The sequence below is a fragment of the Leucoraja erinacea genome, chromosome 19 (assembly GCF_028641065.1).
Source record: "Leucoraja erinacea ecotype New England chromosome 19, Leri_hhj_1, whole genome shotgun sequence".
Lineage (NCBI taxonomy): Eukaryota > Metazoa > Chordata > Chondrichthyes > Rajiformes > Rajidae > Leucoraja > Leucoraja erinaceus.
In genome coordinates, this window is record NC_073395.1 from 14030001 (window position 1) to 14051584 (window position 21584).

The 21584-nt window shown below is 46.6% G+C and overlaps 1 protein-coding gene across 1 annotated transcript; it reads right to left on the minus strand.

Moving 5' to 3' along the window:
• Nucleotides 1-893: 893 nt before the first annotated feature.
• Nucleotides 894-19432, minus strand: LOC129706549 (intestine-specific homeobox-like). Its single transcript, XM_055650912.1, has 5 exons — nt 19387-19432; nt 9937-10092; nt 6173-6324; nt 4870-4986; nt 894-3149 (listed from the first exon to the last, which is right to left on the minus strand). The coding sequence occupies exons 1-5, from the start codon at nt 19430-19432 to the stop codon at nt 2901-2903; spliced, it is 720 nt and encodes a 239-aa protein (XP_055506887.1). The 3' UTR covers nt 894-2900.
• Between the last annotated feature and the right edge of the window lie 2152 nt (nt 19433-21584).

Consider the following 21584-nt stretch of genomic DNA (forward strand, 5'->3'; position numbering starts at 1 on the left):
GGACCACATCACCCCGATCCTGGCCTCTCTCCACTGGCTCCCTGTGCGTTTCCGTATACATTTCAAGACCCTCCTCTATGTCTACAAAGCCCTCAATGGGCTTGCCCCCTCCTACATTAAAAGTCTTCTCACCCACCACTCCACCACCAGGGCCCTCAGATCGGCCGACTTGGGGCTGCTGAATGTCCCGCGGTCTAGGCATAAGCTCAGGGGCGACCGCGCCTTTGCGGTTGCAGCTCCTAGACTGTGGAACAGCATCCCCCTTCCCATCAGAACTGCCCCCTCAATCGACTCCTTTAAGTCAAGACTAAAATCTTATCTATACTCCCAAGCCTTTCCTGACGTCCACTGAGCGAGGACTATATGTATATATGTATGTAGTTTGTTTGTCTATACTATTCTTATAACGAATGTAAAGCACTTTGGCCAACGAGAGTTGTTTTTTAAATGTGCTATATAAATAAATGTGACTTGACTTGACTTGTGACTTAACATTCAGAAATCTATCACACTAGATAACTTTCCACAAGACAGGGAATACCAAAGGTTCACTGCTCTCAGAATATGTGAGCCAGTGAGTCACGGATTATGAGAGAGAGAGAGAGAGAGGGAGAGAGGGAGAGGGAGATGCAGAGTGAGATGCAGAGTGAGAGGGAGAGCAAAATATAAAGCTGTCACAAAGAGAATGTGGGAGGGAGAACAACAGGAACAGCGACAGAGAGAGTGGGGAGAAAAAGACAGAGAGGGTGAGTGGGGGAGGGAGCGGGAGAGGGAGAGGGGGAGGGGGAGAGAGAGAAAAAATAACTGGCTCCATGTACATAACTGGCTCACGAGTGCCTTGTCAACCACAACATATCAAAAATAACACCCATCCTACAATCTTCTTGAAAAATATGGGTGTCAAGTATACCTTTATTTCAGCTATAGTCATATATAATCAATCATTCTGAGTACATAAACACCATTAAGAAAGATAGAATCAACAATGGCAACAACTCAATAAGTGAGCAGAGTTCAAAGCATCATGCACATGCTCAGACCAACCCTCCACACCAACTCATGGCAGGTGCAATGGTTCAATGGTTCTTGATTGCCACATGTACCGAGGTACAGTAAATGTCTTTTTTTGCATACAGTTCAGTAAAGTATTGCTAAACATGGTGTGTAGTGTGTAGTAATAGTCCACTGAGACAATATACAAGAGTTGCCATGTTTGGGCACCATTTTCAAAGTCCAAGTTGCTTCAAGTGCGGCTGGCGAGCAAGGCCCATTGTCCTGGCGACAATGCAGGGCCGGCCTGGCCAAGCGAAGTTGGAGGAATGCCGCACCACTGCTCCACCGCGCCGTGCTGCCACGGTCCAGTCAGTACGCTCGGTCCCTCGGAGCGGTATCCAATCCAGTCGAGCCCCAAGCATCACCTCAGTGGTTTTAGAAAGAGACGGCGCGCTATCCAAGGTCACCCTGGGGAGTGCCAGGCCCGCTGGGCAACGCAGGGGGTGGAATGATTCCTTAATAAGGATGGAGATATAGTTGTATAATAGTATGTTTAATATTGAAGAATATTTGTTTGACTTGTATTATGGTGGTGGGGTTGCTTTTGATTTTGTGCTGTACATGTAATTGTAAATTTACAAAAAGCATAACCTCAGTCCAGATCTCGACATCGGCCAGCGAACCATTGTCCCTTTTCTCGCCCAGCCACTGTTTAGCCTTTGTGGCCTAGGGTCACCTCCCTCAGACGACCTTGAGGGCGCGGAAGCAAAGATCCCAGTTCCTCTTATCGGCTGCCCTTTGTTCTTTGCATCCGCCGCCGCCACCGCCATCTTGACTCGCTCTACCCTCCTCTCAAGTACGTGGGGGTGAGCAGGGGCCGGGTCCGATGGGTTCCCTCTCGAGGGTGGGCTTCCCGGCTCCGCGGTGGGTGAGCCAGGCCTGGTGCTGGGGAATAGGCCTGGGCACCGCAGTCTGCCACGGGGGCACCATGGAGAAGAGATTGTGGTGGGACTAACTCTCAGTTACTTCACACCATTCTTCCACAATATGTATATCATCAGTTATTTCACGGCCTCTATCCGACCCACTTCAACGATAACCATACGACTTCCCAACCTTACTTTGGATGTATCTTTGTTCAACTTCCTTATGTTGTGTAACCCGTCCACTTGAAACTGTAAATGAAGTTCACGTGATGAGACTGATGCAGTGTTAGAGATGCTCAAACATCTTTTCAATGGTAAATCTCACCCGGATGACCAGAGTGGATCTCACGCCAAGTCATCGGATGAAGTTCTTCTTTCAGGTCGGAGACCAGAGGTCACAGTTTGTGGGAGAGGACCTGAAGACTCGGACACACAAAGTGCTGGAGGAACTCAGCGGCTCAGGAGGAGGTCATGCATAGGTGACATTTTGGGTCAGGACCTTTCTTCAGATCTGAAGCCTTGGCCTTTATACCAGCCAAAAGTTGAGAAGAATAACGTCCAAGCAGCCTGATAAGGGCCTGAGGGCAAGAATGTCAAAGTTTACACTGGAAATACAAGGGTTGCCCAAGGTAAAGTGGACTCAGGTGGAGTTTCTGGCCAGTTTGGCAGCACTAATCAGCACAGGTCTCATCCTGAACCGACCGTTGGTTCGGAGATTCCAGTCCATCACCCCACCAAATCTTCACCCTCCATGTCCCTATCTTCTGGTCCAGTAAGATAGCTTCCTTAAGGTCCTCAGGGCAATCTTGGGGCTTGTTCTGCTTAGTTTCTCATGACCAAGGTCGGATAATGTCTCTGGCTGAAAATTCACATGTACGTACAATGCAGGAAGCCACCATGATGCATACTAAGGCTCCAGAGGAATTCCCGCCTGTTGGTGGCGAATATTTACCTGCTTTTTCTAGTCTGTGGTGGTGAATGTTAGTGTGGGTTGTTCCTCCTCAGTCCCACGCAGGTGATGTCCCAATGTGGAGAAGTAGAGATGGGGACATGATGTGGTGCAACCCAGAGGAGGTGAGGCTGGAGCTTCGACATGGCGTCAAAGGCAGTATGGGGTGCCATTGCCACGGAGTACGGTGCCAACATCGATGTCAACGACCGTGGTACAAGGGGGCAGCATCCAGATGGCAATGGGGGCATTGAAGTTTTCTTTGTAATCATGCAGGAACTCTGCAAAGACAGGTGACAAAAGCAGACAATTAGAATACATTTTTATCAATTGTTCTTCAAGCCTCGGGGAGACAAGATAAAAGAGACCATAAATTGGTTCATGCCGCAGAAATATGAATGTTCTGGTCACCGTGGACCACCCATGCATGGGCAAATGGGAGAATGAGACAGTGCAAGTTAAGGTATGAGCAGTGGACTTTCCAAATGATTTACAAGGGAGGACATACAAAAATTATTCAAGATTCAAGAGAGTTTATTGTTATGTGTCCCAGAAAGGACCTTGCTTTGCTTCAGCACAACAGAATATATTAGGCATGAATACAGAGCAGATCAGTGTGTCCATATACCTATATATATATATATATATATATATACACACATGAATAAATAAACAGATAAAGATAACAGATAAATTCTCGGTGAGTGTGACTCACTCATAGGAGTCGCTGCCTCAAAAAGGCAGCCGGCATCATCAGAGACCCACACCACCCTGGTCACACTATCTTCACTCCTGCTATTGGGAAGAAGGTTTTGCAGCCTGAAAACTGTAACGTCCTGGTTCAGGAGCAGTTTCTTCCAAACAGCCATTAAGCTATTAAACACTACGCACTCCAACTAAACACCAACCTGCCTTCATTGCACTAGGGGCTTGGGGGCATTGTTTTTGCCTTTGTTCTATTTTGCATTTTTATATATTGAACTTTTTTTTAGACACAAAATGCTGGAGTAACTCAACGAATCAGGCAGCATCTCTGGAGAAAAGGAATAGGTGATGTTTTGAGCCGAGACCCTTCTTCAGACTTTGTTTTGTTGTTTATTATGGTGTCTACTATATTTAAGAAGGAACTGCAGATGCTGGAAAATCGAAGGTAGACAAAAATGCTGGAGAAACTCAGTGGGTGAGGCAGCATCTATGGAGCGAAGGAAATAGGCAACGTTTTGGGTCCGAAACGTTGCCTATTTCCTTTGCTCCATAGATGCTGCCTCACCCACTGAGTTTCTCCAGCATTTTTGTCGACCATGGTGTCTACTATGGTGAGTACTGTATATATATCCGTGATGCTGTTGTTTGGGGCGTATGACGATAAAACACTCTTGAGTCAAGACTCAAAACTTTACCTCTTGTGAAGAAATACAACCTGCCGACATGCTCCCCAAAGTTTTCCAACAATAGGTGTTCCCTCTTATTTTGGGGTGAACTCATTGATAGAGGTCAATAGCTGAGTCTAATCGTCATATCATTCATGCAGGTCTTCATTCATGCAATCATTCATGCATGTCCCCAGCAACTCTCACTAACTTCTGCAGATGCACCGTGGTAAACATTTTGATCAGGATGCATCATAGCTTGGTTGGGAACTGCTCCATCCAAGACCGCAAGAAATTGCAGAGAATTGCAGATACAGCTCAGACCATCGCACAAACCGACCACCATTGCCTCCGTCTATACTTCACGCTGCCTCGGCAAGGCAACCAGCATATCCAGCCTATTGGACTTTATCTTGCACTGAACATTATTCCCTTTATCCTGTACACTGTGGACAGCTCAATCATGTATAGTCTTGCCGTTGACGGGTTGGCACGCAACTCAAAAGCTTATCACTCTAACTCGGTACATGTGACAATGAACCAAACTAAACTAAGCAAGCACCCAGCTGGTAGCGGGGAACCCAAATGGACCTGAGGCCTGTTTCTCCATCTTGTATTCCCACACACTCACCGTGGGTTGGGGTTTGGGAGCAGGAACCACATCCACCTCGGTGAGATGTTGCAATCCACCAAAATTCCCCAGTTTCTCGTACTTCCTCCATTTTGCTCGCCGGTTTTGGAACCAGATCTATTTGACAAAAAGGGACAGAGCTGAGAAACATTTTCATGTTTTCCGTACTACAGAGAAGGAGGTCACGCACGAGGAATCACAATTGGATTCTTATCTAAATGGGGAGCGGTTGCAAGTGAATGAGGTTCAGAGTGATCTAAGTGTTTTAACGCAGGAATAACAAAACGTTTGCGGGCAGGTTCAGCAAGCAGTTTGGAAGCAATGTGAAGGGTTTGGAGTTTAGGAATGAGGAGGTTTTGTTACAGTTGTACATGGTGTCTATGAGGCCATACCTTGACTTCTGTCATAAGTGATAGGTGCAGAATTCGACCATTCGGCACATCAAGTCTACTCTGCCATTCTATCATGGCTGATCTAACTTTTCCTCTCAACCCCACCCCATAACACCTGACACCCATACTAATCACTAATCTCTGCCTTTGAAATATCCATTGACTTGGCCTCCACAGCCTTCAATAGCAATTAATTCCATAGATTCACCATCCGTTGACTAAATAAATTCCTTCTCATCTCCTTTCTAAAGGTACATCCTTTTATTCTGGGGCCCCTTGACTCTCCCACTAGTGGAAACATTCCACTCCGCACTATACCCTTTATCCTGTATGTGTAGACCGTGGGTGACTTGATTGTTGATTTGGATCGGACACAACCAAAGATGCTTCTCACTGTACCTTGATAATAACATGACAATACATTAAACCAATCAATCTAAACTATATCTATGCTATTCCACTTTTGCACCCACTCCTTGCACATTAGGGACAGTTTTCCAGAGGTCAATTAATCTACAAATCAATACGGCTTTGGGATGTGGGAGGAACCAGAGCACCTGGAGGAAACCCAGGCAGTCACAGGGAGAAGGTACACAAAACAATGCTGGAGAAACTCAGCGGGTGCAGCAGCATTTATGGAGCGAAGGAAATAGGCAACGTTTCGGGCCGAAACCCTTCTTCAGTCACAGGGAGAACGTGAAAACCCAACACACCATAGCACCCGTGGTCGGGATCGAACCAGGGTATGGCATTATGAGGCAGCTGCTCTACCAGCAGCGCCACTGAACCGTTCCATAATATCCAGCAGCCCAAACACACGTTGCCCAGCTTGGGGTTTAGAAATGGATGGATGCGTCTGCAAGGTGGTGCCCACTGGACAATCTGTCAGCAGAGAGAGGAAGACTGCTCACCTGAACCCTGGCCTCAGGCAGGTTAATCTTCGCTGCCAGTTGATCCCTCGTGTAAACATCTGGATAGTGGGTGATGTGAAAGATCTTCTCCAGCTCCCGGAGCTGCTCCATGGTGAATGTTGTCCGCATTCTCCGCTTCGACTTTCTTTTGTCTGGAGGCAAATCACACAAATAAAGTGCTCAGGCTTGGCGTGTCCAGAATTGAAACCCCTTTATTGTCTGGTACCAGTGGACCTTCGAGATCATTTCACAGTATTGGGCCAGGGGGCTGGTTTCATTACTATTTTGCCATTGTTTTAACTGAAGCACCTTTAGACTGTGGACTTTACTCTTTAGACTTTAGAGATACTGCGTGGAAACAGGCCCTTCGGCCCATCGATCGCTGAGTTACTCCAGCACTTTATGTCTTTTTTTGTAAAACACCATTTGCAGTTCCTTGTTTCAACTGGTTCTTTGTTTTACCTTTTTACGAAGCCGAAAGCAGCTGCTCTTCACAGAAGGAACTCACAAAGCCTTTTGGATTGTGGTCTTCGATGTAGAAGGTGGGATTCATTTTATTTCAAATCTCACTCTGGTGTCTCTGTTGATTATGGTAAAGTTGGTTTAGGGCAGCACAGTGGCGCAGCGGTAGAGTTGCTGCCTTACAGCACCAGAGACCTGGGTTCAACCCTGACTATTTTGCGCTGTCTATACAGAGTTTGTACGTTCTCCATGTGACTGCATGGGTTTTCTCCGGGTGTTCCGGTTTCCTCCCACACTCGAAAGACGTACAGGTTTGTAGATTAATTGGCTTTGGTATGTAGTGAAAATAAATTGTCCCTGGTGTGTGTAGGCTGGTGTATGGGGTGATTACTGCTTGGTGTGGACTCGGTGGGCCAAAGGGCTTGTATCTGAGCTGTATCCCTAAATCTAAAGGGCCTGTCCCAATTTCACGACCTAATTCATGATCTCTGCCGAGTTTGCCCTTGACTCATGCTCGCAGCATAGTCGTCACAAGGTCGTAGGAAGTCGTAGGTAGATCGTAGGTAGGTCGTAATGCTAGTCGTAGGCACTTGTGGCATCAAGTAGGTCTGGGCGTTATTTCAACATGATGAAAAATGTCCACAAGTAAAAAAGGTCGTGAATTAGGTCGTGAAAATGGGACAGGCCCTTAAATCTAAATAAAGACCAGATAACAGGATCATTAACTAGCAAATCATGGTTGTCACTTCAGACGAGGCCCCTTTGTCCTTTGCCTTGGGAATCTGCAGATAATTAACACAACAAGCTCGTAGAAGGGAGTCTGATGACAGCTTCAAACCTTCATTCAAGTGACAGCAGTCTCCGTCATCTGGTCTGTGTGAAGAGATTATGGGATCCACTGTGCTAACTCAGCAAGTTTAGCTGCATCTTTCGTCCTGTGACCTCTACCAACATGAGAGACAAGGGTGATTTCCCCATGCAATTGCCATCATCCTCCTTTCTTTCCATCGTGAAATGGATGCTCATTCCTGGGAACTCGCGCACCGCAGAGAATCCATCGTTTCAACATGGCCGAGAGCACGGTTAGTGGAGGTGTAAGAGGATATTGTGCACAATTGTCTAAAGGTATGACAATAGACAATAGCCAATAGACAATAGGTGCAGGAGTAGGCCATTCTGCCCTTCGAGCCAGCACCGCCATTCAATGTGATCATGGTTGATCATCCCCAATCAGTACCCCGTTCCTGCCTTCTCCCCATATCCCCTGACTCCGCTATTTTAAGAGCCCTATCTAGCTCTCTCTTGAAAGCATCCAGAGAACCGGCCTCCACCACCCTCTGAGGTGGAATCAAGGTAGATAGAATCAAGGTATGTAATATGTAATCGAGGTAGATTGAAGCTTGGAATGGGAACATAAGTAAGAGATAAACTGAGAGACACTACAGTCACCAGATCAGGTCCAGTCAGGATGGCTAGACAACAGGCACGAAATTCGAAATGAGCGGTGGCGCAGCGGTAGAGTTGCCGCCTTACAGCGCCGAGACACGGGTTGAATCCTGACTACAGGTGCTGTGTGTACAGATATTGTATGTCCTCCCCGTGACCGCGTGGGTTTTCTCCATGTGCTACGGTTTCCTCCCACACTTCAAAGACGTGTGGGTTTGTAGGTTAATTGGCTTTGGTAGAAAAATTGTAAAATGTCCCTCATGTGTAGGACATTGCTAGTGTACAGAGATTGCTGGTCAGCACAGACTCTATGGGCCGAAGGGCCTGTTTCCACACTGTATCACTAAACTAACCTAATCCAGAGCTGAAAAGACCCAGAATTCACAGAGACTGCATTTAAACTTGCAGGTTGAAGACCCTTCATCAGAACTGAAGGATCTTTGATTTAAAATGTTGACTTTGTTTCTCTGCCTATAGATTCAACCTGACTGGCTAAGAATGTCTAGCTTTTCCTGCTTTTATTTTAGGTTTCCAACATCTATTGATTTTTGCCGCATCTTGGTTTATAGTTTCCTTAGAAGTGACTGAGCTGAATCATTGGCGCTTGTCCATTGAGTCATCTGTTATTGCTTGTGTTTAGAAGTGGTTTCTGCTGTTAAATGTTTCTCACTTGGACTGTCTGCATTGACATTTCCTCTTGCCAGCGTTCCACATCTAGATCTACACTATGGACGGCACAATGGTGCAGCGGGTGGAGCTGCTGCCTCAAAGCACCAGAGACCTGGGCTTAATTCTGACCTCAGGTAATGTTTAGGATTCTGTCCTGGCAGAGGCAAAATGAGGCCACATGCAAACTGCATCTCATATTCCACTTGGGTAGCTTACAACCCGAGTGCAGCTGGTAGAGCTGCTCCCTCATGGGGCCGGAGACCCGGGTTCGATCCTGAACTCAGGTGCTGTCTGTGTGAAGTTTGCACGTTCTCCCTGTGACCATGAGAGTGTCCTTCGGGTGCCGCAGTTTTCTCCCACTTCCCAAAGACACGTGGGCTTGTAGGTTAATTGGCCTCTGTACAAAAAAAAAATTCCCCCTAATGTGATAACATAGAAACTAGTGTGAGCAGGTGATCGGTGGCCAGAGTGGACACAATGGTCTGAAGGGCTTGTTTCCATTCTTTATCTCTAAATTAAATTCTTTATGCGAACAGTCACTGGAATGGGTGGGTTAACATATGATGAGCGTTTGAAGGTGCTGGGCCTCCACTCGCTGGAGTCTAGAAAGATGAGGTGGGACCTCATTGAAACATACCGAACAGTGAGAGGCCTGGATAGCGTGGATGTGCGGAGGATGTTTCACTAGTGGGAGAGTCTAGGACCAGAGGGCACAGCCTCAGAATATAAATACTTCTCTTTAGGAAGGGGGATGAGGATGAATTTCTTTAGTCAGAGGTTGGTGAACCTCTTTGAAATGTCAAGCCCGGGTCTCTGTCGCGGTGAGGCAGTCCACAGTGTAGACCTAGATGTAGAACGCTGGCAAGAGGAAATGTCAAAGCAGACTGTCCAAGTGAGAAACATTTAACAGCAGAAGCCACTTCAGATACAAGCTGGATGGATTCTTGATCCGTACGGGTGTCAGGGGTTATGGGGAGAAGGCAGGAGAATGGGGTTAAGAGGGAAAGATAAATCTACTATAATCGAAAGCCGGAGTAGACTTGATGGGACAAATGGCCTGTTTCTGCTCCTATCATTTATGAAGTTATGGAACCAAACTGATTAAACCCTGCGGTGAAATTTCTCCTGCTTGCCTGTCTCACCCTGAATCCTCGGGCTTTGCTTTGTACCTGTGGAATGCCACTTACCGTAGAAGGAGCTGTCTGCTGCGGCGTCACATTTGTCCACCTCCTCCTCTTCACAGATGCCGGCACCGAGCTCTCTCTGCGGAGCCAATGGGACAAAGGCCGTCTTCAATGCCTCCTTCAGCAGCTCCCGAGTGGATTTCTGGCTCTCGTTCTGATCTGAAGCAAAGCCAATAAAGATGACACCGCAGTCTGAGAAACTCCATGCTGTGCACAGTTGTAATGGAATTGATGATACTACAGACCTATCAACGCACTAACAGGAAGACTTGAATGCCACTAGGTACAGTAAAACTCCACTAACCCAGTGGGTGGACACAAAATGCTGGAGTAACTCAGTGGGACAGGCAGCATCTCTGAAGAGCAGGAATGGGCGACGTTTCGGTTTGCGACCCTTCTTCAGTCCTCTTCTCTTTTCTAAAAGTACGCCCTTTTATTTTGGCCGAGACTCTGCCATTGGGTGAAGCATCCTCTCCACATCCACTCTTTTTTTAGGCCTTTCCACAATCAACAGCCTCACCTCCTTTCCTCCCCCTCCTATGTTGAACATGGCCTGACTATGCTTGCTGCTAATGAACCCGTCTCCAGTCCAGGTCACTGTGCCAACCACAAGACCACATCCTCTAACTTGGTTTATGAACTACTGTGGGTCACCGCAGTGGAAGTCAGCTGGAAGTGTAAATACTCCACATCAGCTCGTCTGCCCTGAAAGATCTTTCCAGCTTCAGCCTCAAAGTGAGCAGATTTATCAAACATCCCCTTTCATTAATACAGGTCGATTTTGCCCATTATTAGATTACATTCTTATTATCCTATAGAATGGATTCTACACTTTCTCTCACATGAGACAAACTGGTTTACAGTTCCCTAGTTCTAAGGAACTGTAAACCTTCCGGTCTCTGGGAAACTTCTGGTCTCTGGGAATTGTTCTGAACCTCCTTCTAAACTCTCAGAGGCCATTCATTAGGTTTGAAGGATTATTTGGCTTTCAGTCCCACTATTTTCCTGCATACAATTTATTACTAATTTAACTTTTTTTAGTTCGTCAGTAACTTTAAATCTGTAGTCGGTCATGATGCCCACAGAATATTTCACCTAATTTAGCTCATCAGACGGGTTACCTCTCAGGGCTGTTTAACTCCCTCTCTTTTAAATATGTATTTATATTCTACTATTAACTGTACATATGTGCATTGGTGTCGTGTTGTATTTCTTTTAACGGAGGAGAAGCAAATGGAATTTCGTTGCTCAGTTTTGTGCAATGACAATAAACAATTCTAAACATATTCTATTCTATTCTATTCTATCTTGAGTTTAGTTTAGAGATACCGAGCGGAAATAAAGGCCCTTCGGCCCACCGAATCCGTGCTGACCAATGATCACCTGTACTACACACTGGGGGCAATTTTTACAGAGGCCAATTAACCTAGAAACACTGCAGTCTTCGGAATGTGGGAAGAAACCGGAGCACCCGGAGAAAAGCCACGTGGTCACATACGGACAGCACCCGCAATCAGGATGGAACCTGCGTCTCTGGTGCTGTAAGGCAGCAACTCTACTGCTGTGCCACTGTGCTGCCCTACAGATAAACCGCATGGTGCTATGTTAATATAATTGTTCAGAGAGTATCAAATGGTTTAAAGCCCAGTTATCTCAGGTGTAAGGAACTGCAAGTTCTTTAAACCTCAGCTGTCCGTCCTGAGTGTAGGCACAGCTTTTTAATGTTTAAACACCAGAGATTAAGAACAGCACTTCCCTCGTACAGTTTAAATTCACCCGAGCTATCTTGAGTACAGAAAGACAGACCATTTAGTGTAGGAAGGAACTGCAGATGCTGGTTTAAACCAAAGAGAGACACAAAAAGCTGGAGTAACTCAGCAGGACAGGCAGCATCTCTGGAGAGAAGTAATGGGTGACGTTTCAGACTGAAGAAGGATCTCAACCCGAAACGTCACCCATTCCTTCTCTCCAGAGATGCTGCCTGTCCCACTGAGTTAATCTAGCTTTGTGCATCTAAGACAGACCATGTAGATCTCCTAGTACAGAGGGCTTTGGCATGTTTAAATCTCAGTGATTGACTGCTTAAAATGTAGTTACCCTTTGTCTAGATATCCTTGAACTCTTCAGTTCTATCTCCCCCGAGTACAGGGACTCCAGGCTTCTTTAAATCCATAATGCGAGTCAGAGGGACCCACGTGAGACTCAAACACTGACTGAACACTGGGATATTTCGACTGTTTACGTCCCATTTACACCATGTCCAAATACCACGTCAGACTTGAATTGACAGTGTTATTCTTGGACAATAATAAATGTATATATGGCTGTAACTCCATTGTCTTTCAGACTGACATGAACCAGAACAGTATTCTGGCATAAACACAAAAAGCTGGAGGAACTCAGCGGGACAGGCAGCATCTCTGGAGAGAAGGAGTGGGTGATGTTTCGAGTTGCGACCCTTCTTCAGACTGGTTAGGAAATAAGGGAGACAAGAGATAGAGACGAGGATGCAGAGAGATAAAGAACAATGAATAAAAGATATGCAAAAAAGTAATGATAATAAAGGAAACAGGCTGTTTATTGGGTGATAACAAGAAGCTGGTGTGACTTGGGTGGGGGAGGGATAGAGGGAGAGTGGGAATGCCAGGACTACCTGAAGTGAGAGGAATCAATATTCATACCACTGGGCTGTAAGCTGCCCAAGCAAAATCTGAGATGTTGTTCGTCACTGATACTCACATCAATAGTCAGACTGGGGACTGAACTTTGGGAAAGAGATCCATTGCAAAGTAAATGGCATAGGAAGAGGGAGCAGGGTGTGAAATAATCGTTTAGTACCGTTACTTTTTTGGTTCCCATTCCTCGCTGACTAACCCACAGCTTTTGTGCAGGGGTTGGATGCTGTGATTATGAAGTTTTAGATTTTTCCTACTCTTTCCCTGAAGGCTTGCTCCCCGAACTCACCTCTTAATGGTACTCATTTTGCCGTGTGTCCTTGCTCTGAATTCCGCACCTGAGCCCCTCCAAATCCACGGCATAGCTTTAATAGTTTCAGAGCATCGACCAGAACAGCCCTCAATCCCTCCAGGGAATTCAGGCTTAGTTGAAACCCTCTAAATGCAATAAGCCCTGCTATGATAGTACAAGGCTCAGGAAGCAGTCTTTGGAACAGCTCTGTAATGCTCTGAATTATTGTTCCATTTTCACACATTTCTGAAATACTATTTAAGATCTGGGCGGCGCAGTGATGCAGTGGTAGAGTGCTGCCTTAAAGGAACAGAGACCCGGGTTCGATCATGACTACGGGTGCTTAAGAAGGAACTGCAGATGCTGGAAAATCAAAGGTAGACAAAAGTGCTGGAGAAACACAGCGGGTGTAGCAGTATCTGTGGAGCAAAGGAAAAAAAGGCCCGAAACGTTGCCTATTTCCTTTGCTGCATAGATGCTGCTGCACCTGCTGAGTTTCTCCAGTACTTTTGTCTACCTTCGATTTTCCAGCATCTGCAGTTCCTTCTTAAGCACCCGTAGTCTGGATCGAACCCGGGTCTCTGTTCCTTTAAGGCTGTCTGTACGGAGTTTGTACGGTCTCCATGTGACTGCGTGGGTTTTGTCTGGGTGCTCCAGTTTCCTCCCACACTCCAGAGCCATACAGGTTTGTAGGTTAATTGGCTTCGGTAAAGAAAATTGTAAGTTATCCCTTGTGTTTAGGATTGTGCTAGTGTATGGGGTCATCGTTGGTCGGCGTGGACTCGGGGAGCTGCAGGGCCTGTTTCAGCATTGTATCTCTAAAGTATAAAGTCTAAAGGGCCTGTCCCACTTTTTCGGTGACTGCCGGCACCCGTCATTGTTGCCATAGAGGCGACATGTCGCCAGGGTGTCTGTCGCCTGTATGGTCGTGAATAGTCTCATAGTCACCCAAAGAGTCGTAGCGTCTTTCTGGTCGCTGCTGAATTTTCAACATGTTGAACATTTTCGGTGACCTATGACGGGTGCCGGCAGTCGGCGAAAAAGTTGCGTAAGTGGGACAGGCCCTTAAGTCTATTCACCTGCTCTGTGGAGTTTCTCCTGTCATCCAACTATTTCCCCCCAGCTCCCTTTGCGAAAGTGCTGACCAGCAAGTCCAGAGACATTCTGACCAAAAGGAGCCTATTTTATACCTGTATCTCACACAGAAGAAGTCTGGATTAGGTGGTATTAGCGGGTGTGAGTCGGCCTCGATTAGGTGCTATCTGCTACAAGGAGCGGTTGGATCAACTTGGATTGTTTTCTCTGGAATGCAGGAGTTTGGGGGGGGGGGGGAGAGACTTGATAGAAGTATATTAAATTATGAATGGCGTAGATTAGACAGTCGGAAGCTTTTTCCCAGGGTGGAAATGTCAAACTCTAGAAGCTAATAGCCTTTAGAAGTGAGGAGCAGAGTTTAAAGATGTTCAGGACAAGTTATTTAAACAGACGATGGTGGGTGCCTGGAATGTGCTGCCAGGGGTGGTGGTCGTGGCGGATATTATAATGGTATTTACAAGAGTTTTAGACAGGCATGTGGATACGCAGAGAACGGAGGGATAGGGATCATGTGCAGGCAGATAAGATTAGTTTATTTTCGTCATCTTCACTTCAGACATTGTGGACCAAAGGGCCTGTTCCGGTGCTGTACTGGTTCTATGTTCTATGAGCCTGACCGGCCCATCGGATCCATACTGGCTCCTGGATCAACAACCTTATTCCTCCTATTTTTCATCTCATCATTTCAATGCAGTCTTTAAACAAATATTTATTTTTTAAATAATTATTCTCACGTATGTCCATCAACTCAATTTGATTATGTTTTGTCATGCACCTACACGAGGGGTACATAATTTTTCCTTTTCATACCCTTTTTCCCCCGTGGCTATCAAACTGTACAACTACTCCCCCTTCCCCCCCCCCCCCTCCCTCCACTCTGCCCCCCCTCCCCCCTCCCCCCACCCCCACCCCCTCCCCCCCCCCCCCCCTCCCCCTCCCCCCCCCCTCCCCAATCTTTGCACATCCCCAACCCTTTCCACTCGTCACTTTAATTTCATGTTTCACGTATCTTGTGTTTTATGACTGTTGGCAGAGAGTAAAGTTCTATTGCAGGGGTGGGGAACCTGCTGCCCTCTAGACCATTAAATGCGGCCTTTTCAATGAATCCAAATTTTGTAGAACAAATCTTTTTCTTTTTATTTAAGAAAGAACTGCAGATCCTGGAAAATCAAAGGTAGACAAAAATGCTGGAGAAACTCAGCAGATGAGACAGCATCTATGGAGCTAAGGAAATAGGCGACGTTTCGGATCAAGACCCTTCTTCAGACCCGAAACGTGGCCAGTTTTCTTTGTTCCATAGATGCTGCCTCACCCGCTGAGTTTCTCCAGCATTTTTGTCTACTTTTCATTTTTATTAATATGTTTTTATTCATCTTTTATTATTTTCATTTGAATCTTAAAATGAACGTATTTAAAATACCAAAGAGTAAAAGGAGATTCAACCAAATAATCCTCCCCGACTGATGGCCAAAATTAAAACATTGGTAAGTCATGAGGGCTATTTTAACAAAATAATGTACATTTTGAAGTATATCTAATTGAAGTTTCTTGGATGCGGCCTTTTTAGATTACAGCTAACTTAATGTGGCATTCCAACATGAAAAGGTTCCCCATCCCTGTTCTATTGTATCATGTCGTATTGTATTACAGTGGCAATCAACATATCAGCATTTCTTTGAGATGTGGGAGGAAAGCAGAGCACCTGGGTGAAAACTTCCCCAGCCACGGAGAGCAGCCAGGGTTGAACCGGGGGCGCTGGGTGAGGTACCACCGTGACATCCCTGAGCAGCGCTGGATAGGGGCGGACCTCGGCCTTGAGTGTCATCGAGTGTCTGTGACTGACATCTCTGTCCAGCCCTGACCTGCGCACATTCTAATCCTGGCAACAAGTGAATAGAAAGGAGGAGGAGGAACCTAGGGTGAACTTTACCACCTGCCTGAGTTAGATGTACAGTAGAACTCCAATAATATCCGCTCTCACTGCTCAGAAATCCCAGCGTCTGCCTCACTGCTGCTGTTTCTGGGCTCCCTTTAAATCCACTCAGCCCTTTATTTCCTGCGTTTCCCTTAAGTTCACAGGAGCCCCACGTTACATGTTGTCTTTAAACACTTTATGGTCTGCACTCCCTTTAGACTCACTGGGGCACCATTTGCCACCTTCCCTTTAAAACACATCATTATGTCGTAGAAGGAATGTGGGAAGCGATGCCCCTTTAAGCATGGGGCCCATTTCCCCTCGCTCCCTATAAACTCACCAGGGTCATGTTTCCCACACTTCTGACAATCTGGGACCACAATCCTGCATTCCATTTAAACGCATTTGTTTCACTGAAAAATTGATTAGTCCACTGTATAACATCCCAACAAAACTGAAATGAACTTTTTCTTTGACTTCTCTAACTTCAAGTAGCCCTTGTTTTCCCTCTCTCTCCATCCCGTCCCAATCCCAGTTCTCCGACCAGTCTTACTGTCTCCAACACATTTTATCTCTATTTGCTTTGTTGTTACCTTCTCCCAACTAACAACGATCTACACCACATTTTCCTTGATCTCCATTCTCTTTGTCCTGTTTTCACACCTTACACTTCCTTATCCATACACTTCCTTATCTATGTACCGCCCACTCCCCTGACATCAGTTTGAAGAAGGGTCTCAAACCGAAACATCACCCATTCCTTTTCACTGGAATGCTGCTTGTTCCGCTGAGTTACTCCAGCCTTTTGTGTCTAAAACTGAAATGAAAGTGTATTGTGGCATTAATGTAAATAATATCTAAAAGGTGGTAAAATCTACCAGTCCACCAACATCAGTCCTGAGGGTGCCAGGTTAGCCGAGTTTCACTGTCCTGAGGAACATTTCTTGTGCCTTATAAACATTCTGGAACAGGCATTAGTGTGAGGTGGAATGTGGTGGGATATAAATGGGAAGCGTTTGTGGGAAGGAACTGCAGATGCTGGTTTATACTGAAGATAGAGACAAAATGGAGTAACTCAACGGGGTCAGGCAGCAACTATGGAGTGAAGGAATGGGTGAGAATATCCAGTCTGAACAAGGGTCCTGACCCAAAATGTCACCTATTCCTTTTCTCCAAAGATGCTGCCTGACCCACTGAGTTACTCCAGCATTTTATGTAAATTGAAAAGGGATTATTATAAAGTCCTACAACATGGAAACAGACTCTTTAGCCCACCCAGTCTCTGTAAATCATCAAGCACTCATTTAAGACCAACCCACATTCCCGTCAACTTCCCCCAGTTTCCACCACTCACCCACATACTAGCGGCAATTTGTAGTGGCCAAATAATCTACAAAACTGGACGTCTTTGGGATGTGGGGGAAACCGGAGCACCCCGGGCGAATCCCTGTGGTCAGGGATGTGCTCTTGATCACAATAAGAAGCACCATGAAACTGAACTCCCTGATGCACACCTTCTGCTCCTCCTGAGACTGCCCATTGATGTCAACCCACACTTAGTTGTTCCAGTCAAACATTCCTTCCTCAGTCCACTCTATAGCCAAATAACCTACCAAAACTGGACGTCATGTCCAACTCCAGCACCCTCCATCCCTGTGCCATGTGCTCTCACCCCATGAAACTGAACCCCGATACACCTCAGGCACTGCCCAGAACCCCCACCCCCACCCTTTACGCTATAGCCCCCACCCCCCCAACTCCAGCCCTTACCCCCCCCTCCCCTCCCCCGACACCCCTGCCTTACCTGATCCCCCCCCACTGTGACCCCACGCATCTCCCCCCAGCTGCCCTGATGCACATGACTGCACGCATCTTCCAGCTGCCCACACATTGCACCATGCCGCCCGCTGCCACTCCCAGTGCCCGCTATCCACTGCCCCTGCCCTCTCTGGCAGGGCCGGCTCAGGATCTCCTCCACAGAGTGAGCCAGTGCGGGCTTCCTCCCATCTCTGTTCCCACTCATCCTCGCCCTGCTCCGAGGAACGGCGGTAGAGCTTCTCCGCTCGGCCTTCCCCACCCTCAGGTTTGCAGCTCCGACCTCTTGTCCCACTAAGACCGCTTTCCCCAAGCCTCCGTTCCTTCACCTTCCCTCCTTGCTCCCGACCCCTCCCAGACAGCTGCTGCACTAATGTCTTTACACCTGTTTTATTTAAATTATATTTACTGTTCCAACACAATCCCTTTGGCTGATTGTCCAATGGATGAATGGTTTAGTGGACTATTAAGCCTTATGATTGTTAATGAGGCCCTAGGCTGGATTACACTGTAACCAGCGTTCAATAAAACTGCCTGATAACATTGTAGCCCATAAAGCAAGCCTGTGCCTCTCAGAATATGATTTACCGGCTGAATCCCTGCTCCCACCACAAGCCCAGAGGCAAGACATTTGTACTCAGAGCCCCCTCTCACCAGCCCCTGACTGCTTGTTACAACCTCTTAACATAAAAACTGTATCAGGTCCAATATTATCCCAGACTCGAGGTAGACACAAAAAGCTGGCGTAACTCAGCGGGACAGGCAGCATCTTTGCAGAGAAGGAAGGGGTGACGTTTTGGGTTGATACCCTTCTTCAGACTGATGTTAGGGGAGAGGGAGATACATGGATAAGGAAGTGGAAGGTTTGAAAATAGGACAAAGGAAATGGAGATCAAGGAAAAAGTAGAATAGGTCTTGGTTATTAGGGAGCAGCGGTAGCGTTACTGCCTTACAGAGCTTGCAGCGCCGGAGACCCAGTTTCGATCCCGACTGCGGGTGCTGTCTGTATGGAATTTGTACGTTCTCCCCGTGACCTGCATGCGTTTTCTCCGAGATCTTCGGTTTCCTCCCACACTCCAAAGACATACAGGTATGCAGGTTAATTGGCTTGGCATAAGTGTAAATTGTCCATAATGTGCGTAGGATAGTGTTAATGTGCGGGGATCGCTGGTCGGCGTGGACTCGGTGGGCTGAAGGGCCTGTTTCTGAGCTTTATCTTTCAATCAAAAAATAACTAAAGATGTGGCTTAAAGTCAAGTCAAGTTTATGTTCATTTGTCACATACACATGCGAGATGTGCAGTGAAATGAAAGTGGCAATGCTCGCGGACTTTTGTGCAAAAGACAACCAACCAAACAACCAAACAAACTATAAACACAATCATAACACACATATTCTTTTACATAATAAATCATGGAAGGAAAAACGTTCAGTAGAGTTGATCCCTGGTGAGATAGGCGTTTACAGTCCGAATGGCCTCTGGGAAGAAACTCCTTCTCAACCTCTCCGTTCTCACCGCATGGCAACGGAGGCGTTTGCCTGACCGTAGCAGCCGGCATTCAAAGATTAATCCTCCCTCATGTCTCCTCTGTGTCTTGTAGTTCTGGTCTCGCTTCCCCTCCTCCCGGACAGAACAAGGATAGAGTTTCTCCGGTCCTCACCTTTCACCCTACCAGCCTCTACATCCAACACGTCATTCTCCGACATTCCCGTTTTCTCTAACGGGATCCTACCACCCGTCACATCTTCCCATCCCCACTTATTTCTAACTTCCCCAGAGACCGCTCCCTCCAATTCTCATAGGTTCACTCATCCCTTCCCACCAAAACTACCCCCTCTCCAGGTAGTTTCCCCTCCAACCATTAGGAGATGTAACACCTGTCCTTATACCTCCACCCTCCATCCATGGAACCCAGCAGTCCTTCCAGGTGACACAGTGGTTTGCATCAGTGGTCCACCTCCCGTAACCTCATCTACCGCATCTGGTGTTCCCGATGTGGCCTCCTTTACATTGGTGAGATGAAGCGAGGATTCAACGCCCATTTTGCCGAACATTTTTGGGCAGTTCGCAAGGGCCTACTGGATCTTGGTTGCCAATCATTTTAACTCCCCTTCCCCACACTGACCTTTCTGCCTTGGGCCTCCTCCTTGTGAGTAAGGTCACGTGCAAACTGGAGGGACAGGACTTCATATTCTGCTTGGGTCGCTTACAACGGTATGATCGTTGAATTCTCCAATTTTAGGTGACGACAAAACCCTCACTCCCTTCCTTCCCAAACCCATTTCTTTCCACCCCAGCCCACCCCATGTGTCCCACCTGGACTCAAACCGATTTCTGTCTGAAGAAAGGTCCCATCCCGAAACGTCACCCATCCTTTTTGTCCAGAGACACACACGGCCTGACCCACTGAGTTACTCCAACACTTTGTGTCAATCTTCAGTATAGACCAGCGTCTGCAGTTCCTTTCTACATATGTGGTCTGTATATTGGTGTGGCATGGGCTCAGAATGGCTGCCTGACCTAGAGACACAGTCTGAAAGGAAACGCACCATCCTCCCATGTAAACTTGTGCGTTTGACAACACAATTTCTTGGTCTCACCGCCTGGCCTCCCTCCAGCTCCTTAATGAGAGACACCGACACAAATGAGTCCAACCACTTGTCACGGAGCCCATTCCGTGCACTCGTTTCAGGAGAGAGTCGCTTATGTCAGGCAGCAAGACAGCTAATTTGTAAAGACAGGTGCATGCAACTAAGTAATTTCTGCTTAATGATTAATTTTTCTTCTCTCAGTCCAGCAGCATTAGCAGCCGCTCGTCTCAAGAGGCCGTGTTCATGACAAACAGTAAATTAACAGCCCCTGCTTAGCTGAACTCTTAAATCAGTAATAGCAATTATCTTAAGTCTTGATTATCTAAACTGATTTAATGACTCGAAACTGCTGGTTGCAGCTCTACTAATTAGTATTCCAGATGGAACCTGATAAAACCAGCCTGATTCTGATTCATATCGCCTTACCTTTGAAAGGCAGGGGATTAAATAACCTGATACCTGTAGTTCCACAGCAGATACCAATGTCTCCCCACACCTTCAGGAGAGGATGTGTGTTGAAGAATGCTCTGGGATGAGGGGAATGAATCAGTTAACAACAACCAGAATCCCTGATGCACCTTTAACACGGATTTTAGTTTAGTATAGTTTAGATGTCCCAACTTTTTTTTTGTCCCGTTTACCCCTGGCAACTTTAATAGCACATAACAATAGTATTTCACTTATTTATGAGCAACTAATGATGACCAGATACCGGTATACCAGAACCAAACACAGTCAGTCAATGAGAAAAAAAATATGTACAAATGCTGAATCAACAAATTTACCCCCTGGGGGTAATTTTACCCCGGGTTGGGAACCCTTGGTTTAGAGAAACAGGCCCTTTGGGCTGTGCCGACCAGCAATCCCTGCACATGCCCTGCGTATCTCCTTTAAATACTCTCCCTCTGACTTTAAAGCGATGGCCTCTAGTCTTTGACATCTCCACCCTGGGTAAAAAAACTCTGGTCGTCGACCCCTTCTATGCCTCATAATTTTATATACTTCTATCAGCTCTCCTTCAGATTTGAGTCTTTTGACTTTAGAGTTACAGCGTGGAAACAGGCCCATCTGTCCACGGAGTCCGTGCTGACCAGTGATCACGCCGTACACTAGCAATGTCCTATACACTAGGGACAATTTACAATTTTTACCAAAGACAATTAACCTACAAACCTGTTTATCTTTGGAGTGTGGGGGTGGGGGGGGATTAGAGCAACTGGAGAAAAAACACAGTCATTGGGAGAAGGTACAAACCCTTGGTCAGGAT